At 35.1% G+C, this 11,671-nt stretch overlaps 1 protein-coding gene across 1 annotated transcript in view; it reads right to left on the bottom strand.

Annotated features, from left to right (window-relative positions):
- Positions 1-3,362: 3,362 nt before the first annotated feature.
- The window catches only part of LOC150110424 (protein O-mannosyl-transferase Tmtc3-like), a 123,992-nt gene continuing 115,683 nt past the window's right edge, over positions 3,363-11,671 (bottom strand). Inside the window, exons 14-15 of the mRNA XM_090398059.1 lie at positions 10,194-10,295; positions 3,363-3,638 (exon numbers count right to left, since the gene is read on the bottom strand). Of these exons, the coding sequence (XP_090254185.1) occupies positions 3,363-3,638; positions 10,194-10,295 (378 nt within the window). The remainder of the gene's footprint in view (positions 3,639-10,193; positions 10,296-11,671) is intronic.

Below are 11,671 nucleotides of genomic sequence, written 5' to 3'. Positions count from 1 at the left end.
TTCCAACAAACTGATCCTTTTGCCATTTTTATTCTCCTTATACTACTTTTTTTTAATATACTTTATTATTGCTCAGTTTGCCTGTCTCCAGCCGACAGACTGCGAAGGAATGTTGAATGCATGCTACATGTTTCTTAATAGACTTTAGCTGAACTGAAGGTTGTCATGAAAACACAGAAATACAATGTTACATTCACCCTAGTCGAGTAAATAACCAAAATAGTGATAATACACGTGAGTTGTATCAGCCGATATAGATTTCAACATCCTTGTTAGTCAGCATAGTGCAGCTTGAGTTATCACATAATTCATCTGAGGATTTCGGTATTTATTCTTGTATCAAAAAATATTAAGTATTAATCATATTAGATTTAGATTAAAGCAACTGGTTACTTCTGGTTTAGAAATTTTCTTACGGGCTACATATTTTAGCGTGGACATAGAGATGTCCATGTTAAAAAAAAAAAACAATTTATAGAATAATTGATAACAGTGGCATCGATGCAACAATTGCTGCCAATCTGTAATTCTTCTTGTTCGCTATTAACACTGCTTCAACAATTATATTTAAAAAAATCCAATGTTTCCTTCCCTTTTCTCGTGACTCATTTCTCCTAAAAGGCAACCGGCGAGGTATTCAGTCTTTCACAATATTGCTTAGGATTGCTGCTGAAGAAACCATGGCCACAGCCACAATACCAATGTATTTTGTTTGATGTGTTCTCTTGTCATTTAACCTGTTTGCAAAGAGAATTCTACCGCCTCCAACATAAAATGGCTAACTCACGTTCAGTCAAAAGAATTATAAATTTTCTCCTCATTCCACCAACAGACACGTCTTTCTTCCAAGCTGTATTAGAATGGCGTCCATGATTTAGAAAATGGTAAGAATGCTTTATTACTACTTTCAGGCATTATGCCCGACATAACCAATGAAGTATCCAAAAATCGCAAAATGTCACTTTGGCAACTTTTTAGTGGTTATTGAACCATGCTATTGGAATTAACATTTTTCTTAAAATATTTCTCAGTTAATTCTTTAACGAAGAGCCTCCATAGCTCAGTCGGTATAGACGAAGCCCTTTGGTCGGAAAGATCTGGGTTCGATTCCCGTCAGTGACGTGAGGAACCTCTATCTGGTCTCTTTCCACTAAAGGTGAGTTAGCCAGTCTCAATTTTCATCCCCAGAACAGGCAAACCGGTCCGTGAACACGCATCTACAGACACAAGACATACCGGGTGGCATGGGACTAACCCCCTTTTCCCGAGTAACGGTTCCGGTAGAGAAATCCAAGAATAACCTCGACACCGTAAAAGTAAAAGAGGAGATTTAAGAAAAATAATTCTTTAACGAACGTAAGAGAAGACATACACTCTGATACCAAACGTACTGAAACACTCTAGAAATGCAGACGAAGATTTTTTTTTTATTAAGGTGTACTTCAAGTTTGCTAACTTGGTAACCTTTTCCTTATTTCTGACAAGTTTCCTTGAAAAATTAATCTCCATTCTTCACAGAGGACTGTCCTAAGTTTTGTCAGATATTAACCTCTAAGGATTTTTCTTACAATTCCATTCTTCATTTCATAAGTGTGTTCAACAGGCTTTAAGCTGGCACTCTGAAGTGGCCAAGTCCATTAGAGACACATTGTTATCCTCACACTAATCCATAGGTCTAGAGCTATGTGACAAGCGGCATTGTCCTGCTGGAATAGGGCCATTTACCGCAGAATTTGAAGTGTCAGATACAGCGTTATTTAGAACTATACAACAGGCATTCCCTCTACTGCATCATCACACTTTCATCACCGTGATTTACAGGTGGAACAATGCGATCTTGTTCTTAGCCTACGCTGTAGAACCACCCGATCCAGGTTCCCTCAGTCGATTAAACCAGACTGTATCGCTGTTCATTTTCCAAAGCATATTTTTCGGTAGAGCAGTGTCCAAGTTTAGATTTAAACATATACCATTTCAACCGTTATAAAGCACAAACTTCTTATAATGTTCGAAGTCATTTTAAGATTGTACCATTTTTGTTCAAACCGAACGGTACTTTTGCGCATCTTCCTTATACGTATCATCCAAGAATGCCATCTATATCAGTTTTATGTTGTCTATTTGAGTTCATATGCATCTCTGCTAGGATGTGATAATACTTTTGTTAATATAACGCAATTTACTATTTATATACAGATTAATCTAATTACTAGTATCTTATCAGTGATTTTACATATATATATGTAGAAAGTTTTTTTAACTTGGGTATATTATGTATTCAAGATACCAAGTAATTTTATATAAACTTGGCCACCTTTATTTTTTTTTATCTACCTTTACCACGAGTGGCCTTGGACTTGCAGTACTTGCAGACGCAAACGACTTTCTTGTCTGTTTGCTTACTTGGGAAATAGGATTAAATACCAAGTTTATATAAAATTACTTGGTATCTTGAATACATAATATACCCAAGTTAAAAAAAAAAACTTTCTACATCTATCTCTCATCATGAGATTTTATAATTATAAGGTCAAAGCACTTTGTGGCAACTTGTTTTGGTAAAATACATGATGAGCTCTGCATTACTTCACTCTTAGCATTTTCAGGTCTGGCTCCCACTGAAGAGACCTCAATAAAGGTCGAAAACGGTATGGGTAGTCACCATTGCCTTTAATGTTTAGCATCATACATCTCCGCAAGGGGATGTGTTTACATTAAGGGAAAAATACTAAGGAAAGTGATCAGAGCTTTATCCTCCTTTACCACGAGTTGCCTTGGACTTGCACTACTTGCAGGCGCAAACTTGACTTTCTTGTCTGTTTGCTTATTTGGGAAATAGGATTAAAAACCAAGTTTATATAAAATTACTTGGTATCTTGAATATATATATATATATATATATATATATATATTCTTTATTTATTTTGTGCAGATCTGAAAGGGTGTTCATGTGTATTTGCATGTCTGATTCTAATTCGAACTGTAAAACACACAAAGACAACTTTCTAGACGAACAACTAATATTTCTTAAAGTACGTGGGTACATTTTTAAATGCAGAGAATTCTAGAGTCTCTCAGACGCTAACCAAGTGAGTAAGAGGTGTGTTCTAGGGTCTGTACAGTAGTGTCTTCTTTTTCTTTTTTTTTTTAAATCGAATTAACCAACAAATGTGTTCCATCGTCTGCGTAGGCACTTGGTAAGAACAGGAGATATCTGGAAATTTAAAACAGCTCGCAGGCAGGGAATCCGGGATCCAAGTCCGGGGAACTGTCCAGGTAGACGTGGGCAGCACATATCAAATAAACGCAAATATATATATTTTTTAAATGCTCTCTTTCCAAATCGTCAGCATTTGGTAAGTTCACTGATCGAACAGTAGATGGCGTTGTGGATCTGAAAAATGAGGGTTGAGATCGGTCACGTTGTTCAGCTCATTGAAGTCGTCGAGATTCTGTTCCAGCAACATGCCTGTCATGTTTAAGTGGCGTCGTATATAATCCACGTGTGGTGCTAGTTGAAGAGCAGCTTTGAAGCAGTCCATGGCTCGTTCCAGCTGGTGTCGCTTCACGTACACCACACACAAGTTGTGTAGACTCTGGTGGTTGCGAGGATCCAACCGAAGAGCCTCGATGTAACACTGAAAAAGACAGAAAACATCCTTAGATAGAAAACTTAGGTCAGAATTTAGATATCAAATAGAGTTCTAAAACATCATTATAAATCTTAGCATTGAATGATAAAACTTAATTCCACTACTCCAGAATGTAAGAAATGGGTCAATCACTTATTTCTTTGATCCCTTATAAAATCTTTCCTAGAGCTTATGCGAACAATATCACGGTATGAACAACCTTCTAACAGAAGAATGATAAACAACGACAGATGGCATTACAGTATTGGAGACACGTTAACAATTTAAACTTTACATTGTTAAATTAAAGTTTTTAATTTAAAAATTGTTTAACAATATTTTCTGATACATGTAAAATTCTTTCACCAAAAGATTTTTTTTTTCGTAGCCAGTCAAAAATAAGAGTGCAAATAAAAAAAAAGTAATAAATAAAGAGTTAAGAAGTTACTGAGAGCAGAACATTAAGCAGTTTTCAATCACCTATAATTAAGTGTCGTAAACTACTCTCACCGCTGTCCTGTTAGAGATACTCTACTGTGCCTTAAACTACAAGAAAGAGGATGTCATATGCAGTTACTTTCGCTACAGACTTTCCAGAAGATGGTTCTGATCGCCATAAAGGTTTAAGTTTATGATGGTGGCAGAAAACAATGTTTGGTTTGTAGATTTTATTTGCGAGAATATCTTACATTCACCAAGTTCATCATATTACTTTTAAGTTTCAGTCTTTCAGAAGAGGGAGTTGCATAAAAGTGACACACAACGAGGAAGCTGACGCAATTCTAGCACATCATCTTTACGACCACAATATGCCAAAAGCACTGAAAGGGTACGTCTTGTCGTATTATAAAGTTTAGTTCAGATAAGAAAGTTTTTCGCGAGGTTACAAAGTATTTTATACTAGACAAGAAGTTATCTTCTGGATTCATCTTTACCCAAGCTTGAACAATCAAAGTTTGTGTGTGAAGTATCTTCACATCGCTTATTTGTATATGGAGACAGCTGACCTCACATCTAATTGTGCTAGTATACCATAATGCACTGCAACTTTCTGGACATATATATTGCTATGCATTAAGGGAAGGGTCACCGCCGAGACTTGTTTCGACTTTTGGGATCTCATCAGTGGGAGCTAGACCCTTGAAGATACAATGCAGAAGTTATGACATATCAAAATTGTCTGGATTAGAGATAGTATTTGTGAAGTTTTCAATTTCCATGTACAAGTAAGCTAGTTGCGAAGATACTTCATGTGTAAATTTTGTTTATCCTTGGATGAAAGATTTAACAAGATTGTATTTTGCTTTCTAGTATAATTTACCAAGCGAAAAAACTGCCTTTCGGTAAATTGTCGTTTGATAAATTGTTTTTCGATGAACTGTTTTTGGTGAATTTTCTGGATACCTCATAATACATAGCAATATGTATACGTCCGAATGGAAGTGCATTATGGGATTCTGATGTGATTATATTCTTCTTCTTCCATGTACAAGCAGCCTAGTAGTGATGATGCTACTTTAAGTACGAAGTTTATTTCTTCACGATTAGGTGAAAAAATCCAAACAAGAATAACATAATTTCTTGGTAAGTATGATTTAGATTAGTAAAGTTTGATTTGTTTTGGTTGGAATTGTGGTAGAATCAGTTAAACCTATGAAGACAGTAAACTACTCAGAATTTTTAAATTTTTGCACAGTGTTATCGTATGATTGAATACGCAAAGCTCTTTTTTTTATCATTCAAGCAGTTATTCGTAGATTGAAAAACATCCAGGCACATGATGAAGTGACAAGCAGCACAATTTTCATATTTTATTTTAACTAAAAGCTAGTGCGTAAGTCACACTTCCATCTTGACAACTTCGGTAAACATGTGAAAATTAAAAAAAAAAAAAAAATGAATTCTTGAAGTGACTTTTGGCCACCATTCTACCATGACAGCGTGAGTAATGTGAGAATTTCCATCTTGAGAATTTCATCACACGATGGAAGTTGATCAGTTTTTCCCCAAAATATATGATTCAAAAGTGCTTGTGGTACACAATACAATTATTAGTAAGTTAACTCAAAGTCTACCTATCAAAGGAACGTCAAGCATTCGCTTTGGATTAACAATATTCATATGGGGTTTCCGTAGCTCAATCGGTTTCAACGAAGTCCTTTGGTAGGAAAGACTTGGTTCGAATCCAGTCTATGATTCAGAGAACCTTTATCAAGACTTTTCAGTTAAAGGTGAGCTAACCAGTCTCATGCTTAAGTAGAGGATTTTCTCTCAGAAACCAGGGTTTCTCATCTTTCAAAACAAGCAACCGACCCTGTGAACACACACACACACACATCTACAAACATGAACTACTTAAACTTAGAGGGGGGAGAACAGCAGAGGAATGGTAAGCCGGTTGCATTAAATTGCTGAAACTTCTAATTAGGGAACTAAAATCTAAGAATGGACGAGGACTGGGTGAATGTATGGATCGATATTCATATAACACTATTAGGCATTGATCCCCTAATATATATTTGAGAATGAAGAATGCCGGTGAACTAGCAGTGCCTCTGACAAAGTTGTTTAATCTAAGTCTCAGCTCTGGCAAGGTTCCATGGAAGTGAAAATATGGGCAGCATCGCTCTGTAAGGAGGTCCTGTCTCAGCAATTTATTAGCATTTCATAATAAGGTGACAACGGGATTGGATAAAGGAAATGGCTACACCATGATATTTGTGGACTTTGCTAAAACATTTGACAGAATACCGCATGGAAATTATTACATAAGCTGGAGCAAATGGGAAAGGATATGAGGTTGGCTGTATGGACAGGGAGGCGACTGACAATGGAGTGCTCCAGCGCTCTGTATTGGGACCACTACTCTTTAAATTGTACATTAATGATACTGCAAAAGATTTGAGGAGGAGATATTCAGTTGTTTGCTGATGATGCAAACTAGGAATGTCAATAGTTGATAAAGCTGAGGTAGATATCCTGCAATAGTTGATTTAAATAAATTGTCAGTATGGGCAAAGGACAATGGTTATCAATTCAGTATTGTAAAATGTAAAATAATGTCTTCGGGATGAAAAGATTACACATTTCGTATTATACTGATGGCTAGTTTACAAGAAACTGATGAGGCTAGAGATCTTTGAGTAATGGTGGACAGAGATTTGAATTCAGAGGACATATCGCAAGAGTTGGCAAACTAGCTCAGAGGATTACTTGGTTGAAGAACACATGGACCAGTAAAGATAGGAAGGTTATTATTCCTGTTTATGAGGCTATGATTTGGCCACATGTTGACTTTTGTGCACAGATTTGGTCACCTGCGTTTCTTGGGGATGGAGAAGTGGTAGAGAGAATTCAGAGATGAGTGACAAAGCTGGTGACAGGCTGTGGAATGTACCCTTTGAGGATAGACTGTAGGTTTCAGAGTTTAGTTAACAGGCCGAGGAGAGAGGATATTATAGGAACTTATAACTTACTAAAGGGATTCTATAAGACTGATACAATAGAAAATTTCAATACATGGGGAATATGGGGAAAACAAGGGGGATCACACTTGGAAGTTTTCTAAGAGTGTAGTTAGTAAAGGTGTATGGACTAGGTTCTTTACTTCGAGAGTGTGAATGAGTAGAATAGATTGATAGAGATGGTTGTGAGTGCCCCAACAGCGAATAGGATAAAGGAGATGTTTGATAGAGTTTTGTGTTAATGGAAACTTTAGAGTGTATGGAGTACCCCTATAACTTTGACGAATTTATTTATTTATTTATTTATTTATTTTGGATTTTAAGCTACGGAAATTTCTTATTCATATATTTATTTAATCTTTATTAATATGAAAAGGTGTTTAAAATTAAACTGGCTCATTTAAGACGCCTTATCATACAATCGGCCTCTGACATCATATACAATATATCTCATCATTATGGGATTTAATTAGCCATTAAATATAACTATATTTAATGGCTCATTTTATCTAATCATATTTAATCATAACTCCTTTTATTTTTATATACTCAGAGCTCAGAGATTGTTATCAACCAAGCCACATAAAGTTTCAGCTAATCCGACTAACGTTATCATATCACATGATGTTCAGTTAATCAGAGTGCTAGATTAGCTGAAAGTATTTTTGTCGCCACAACTTATAACAACTTCTATTACAGCTTCAACTATTTCAGCTTATTAAAAATAAGTGGTGATGTTTCAGTATTTTCCACTTACCTCCTCAGCTCTATCCAAATCTTCAATAAAACTGAAGTGGATGTCGCCCAGCAGCAGTAATCCCTTGACGTGGTTGTGCTTCTGCTGTATGGATAGAAGAGGGATAAATGTCAGTCAGTAGAGCGAAAAGGAAAGAATTAAGTCACAAAAACTTGGGAGAGGGAAGCAGATAAAAATTTCCGCAAAAAAGAATAAGTTAAAAATATTAAAAAAAGTTCATACATTTGCCGAAAATATCCTGATGAATCCACTAACCAGCATGAATACTTCTGCAATATTGTTCGTATATTTATGAGTACTGAATAAAAGAGGAATCTTCTTTCTTATTCACCCAACTCACCTTCAGCTGAAGATGAATTCTCCATCTCATAAGGAATGAGGGAGGTTTTCCTCCAGGATATTTGGGTTTTTTCATCCTGTAAAACAGCAAACTGGCTGGAAGAACATACTCAATTTATAGATGTAATAATCGTAATTCTCCGGCCTCATAGCCGCAACTGCTTCTGCCGCAATCCTAAACAACCAGAACTACCATCTTCTTTCTTATATCATCCACTTTTGGACAAACACCATGGAAATGTTTGAGGAAACTCAAGTGGATATACTCTTGATTTCTCTAAAACATAAACCATCAAATGTCTCATTACTCTATTAAGTTCCCCATCTTATAATCAGTTCAAATCAAATATTATTTCAAATCGGTTGATAGCTTTTTCTCTGGACGCGCGTTTCGTGTGCTTTGCGCGGAAAAAACTTCAGCCCCAAACTTTGCAACTAATGCTGGGTTTAAAATTGCTTTATTATTTCACACATTCTCTTCCTTCTAATCAACGACCTTCTCTGTTTTGCTGCAAATCTAATCCACAAGTTCAGATATGGAGGCTTATTGTTGCCAGTACACTAGGCCCCCCCTCTTTCTCACTTGACAAACCTAACTACAAAACTCAACAAAACTTCTAAGCAAATTAACAACCTAAAATTCTAAAATGTTAACTTTCACACCATAAATTCTGAACTCTGAACCATTCAATGAAATTAACCACACTATTGCTCTATTAATTACAGTGATAGTAAAAATTCTTTTTTTTTCTCACAATATAATTCAGAACTATTTTATTCCGATCGTACTTTTGTGTATCTGATCTTACTCTTGTCTAACTAAAATCTGGGCATGAAGAGATTTTTCTTCTTGGGATAACTCTACTCTACAGTTTTTTTTTGGCATATAAAAACTCAGCATCTAAGAAATCAGGTTTCTCTTTTGCTGGCGACCCATGAACTTCTAGTAACACTACAGATCACAAATCTGTCCAAATATTGCATACTTTTCTCACATTTGGAGTGATGATGTTCTTAACAGCACCCTTAATTCTTTAATTTTACCCATTTCTCACCAACTTATTCTGCTCTTTTTCACGCTTGTGTTTAGTTTCAGCTGTTGCATTTTCTATAAATATTTTCATGGTTACTGTTCACTAGAAATGATATTGGTGTCATTTTCGTCACTCTCTCTCTCTCCTCGAATTCTTTTAAGACATATGCAGTTGTTATCCCCCCCCACATCCCTTTGCAGTTCAATTCCAAACTCATAGAACGAATTTTCTTCCTCTTCATTTATCCATTTCCTTTTCTGCAGTCCGTTAAACAGTTTCAGTCATGTCCCTTTTGCAGATCTTCAACTGCAGGTGTCTTCTTTTTCTCATCCACTTTCTGTCCATCAATCATGCTAATGTAACCAATTGAACAGTGTCCCTCTTGTTGGATACCATAAAATGCAACTTGCACCTTTTTTTTGATAATGAACAATAGTACAAGAAAGCGATGATTATAGATTGATATCTTCTTCGTAATTGGTAACAGTTAAGTCCACATTTTCTTATAGAAAGGAAATTATTTAGGTTTTACTATTTCGCTTATAATTTGAATAGGTCACAGTTGTTTTCTTTATTTTAAGCTCTAGGTCGAATGGTGGAAAGAAATATACTTGAAATGAATACATAAACGATGCTTCAAAGGCTTGCTATGTTGTATCATATTAAATATTTATTAATTTATTATATTGTATTATTATTATTATTAGTATTATTATATTTATTATATTTACTATGTTGTATCATATTAAATATCATATTATAATTTATTATAATAAATTATTATTTTATACCGAAGTAGATAAACATCACAAGTTTTCACGAAGAAAATGACTTTTGAATATTTATAATCTGATAAGTCGAAATAAAGCACATATTTCCATTTTGATGCCTGAAAAATATCTTTGATTTTGATGTTTAAAGGTTATACGGTTCCTTTTCATATTTGTGGATTTTCTGGTATGCTTACCTCGAGTAATGTCCTGAGAAACGCAGCGGCCTCTATTGGTCGACTATCTTTGTACAGTAACAGAGCCATATTGAACAGAGCTTCAGGAAAGTTCCTTCTTCTCTGAAAAAAAAAAAAAAAATTAGTTGCACAAAAAGGAAAAATAACAAATTTGTTGGTAAGAAAATTAAACATAATTTCTCTATTCCATATGCTTGTTTTAATCAATCATTCTGTAGACCTAGAATTCCTCTGCTCCACTGTAACGCGCATTTTTTTTTGTATCTGTGTGTAAGTTAAAAATATACGTATTACAGGTTCTTGTTGATATGAACTTGTATTTTTAAATATTTTTAACCAGATCGTAAAATCTCCTGATAAAACTGAAATTGTTCCAAGAGAAAAAAAGGGAAATGAAACTCAAAGAGATTTCATGTAGCTCGATAGCGGAGCATCCATGGCATCTCTTTTTATTTTTTTATGTAATTGGACTAGAGGCGCCTGAAACCTTCATTATATTATTTTAATCCTTGACTAAGAAGGTTTTTTTAAGTTTTTTTTTATCCAGGAAGAAATTGGTATTTTTAGCACTATATATATATATATATATATATATATATGAAAGGGAAATTGGATTGGACATATCCTGAGAGGATCCTCTCAGGATATGTCCAATTGAATAATCAGAGATGCCATTGAAGGAAAACTAGAAGGAAAAAGACTTAGAAGAAGAATGCTAAATGACGTGCTGAATGGAGACACAACCCTGAAAGAGAAGGCTCAGAACAGAAGAAAATGGAAGGAAAGTTTTTGCTACTAAAAGAAGACCTGCTTAATTGTAGAATACTTAAGAAGAAGAAGATACCCGAAAACTCGACCATAGAATGCACGCAACAATAAATCGAAATAATGCTAATTACGATTAGGAACACAACATGGCGCAAGTTGGTTGTGTATTCACATCACTTCTCGTTTTGTCCATCAGCAAAAATGCACTCAACTGCAACGATGGTGAATCATGGAGTGCCGCTGCGTACCAATTTTTTTAAAAAAAAATTTGAACCGCAAGAGTGCACTTACTTTGGAGAATAAAATATTTAGAGAATTCATTTGTATTATTTTTTCTATCTGTGACACAGTTTGTATCTACCACATGCTCAGCGAATTAAACAGTCAAAATGTTTTTGACTATTTGGCAGAATAACGTTATGCTTAAATTACTTTTTTTAAACCCGGCGCTGGTGAGGTGGGAAAATGTAACAAAAGTGGTAAGGTGGAGTCCCACAGACCCACCCAAATAATGTAGTATATTATAGAAATCCATATCTTTTTAATCAATATTAGTGGATTCTTCTTCTGAAGATTCTTCCTCGCAGTCTTGTTCTGTATCAGACTCATGGTTACTGACTAATTCTAAATCAATTTCACTATCATCTCCGCTAAATGGCTCTTCGTCTGTCAAAGCGTCATCTATAACTTGATGTAACTCATCTGGTAAA

The sequence above is a fragment of the Typopeltis vanoorti genome, chromosome 1 (genome assembly GCF_054136105.1).
Source record: "Typopeltis vanoorti isolate ZY-2024b chromosome 1, IOZ_Tvanoo_1.0, whole genome shotgun sequence".
Taxonomy (NCBI): Eukaryota; Metazoa; Arthropoda; class Arachnida; order Uropygi; family Thelyphonidae; genus Typopeltis; species Typopeltis vanoorti.
This window is presented reverse-complemented; position numbering and strand designations above follow the sequence as displayed.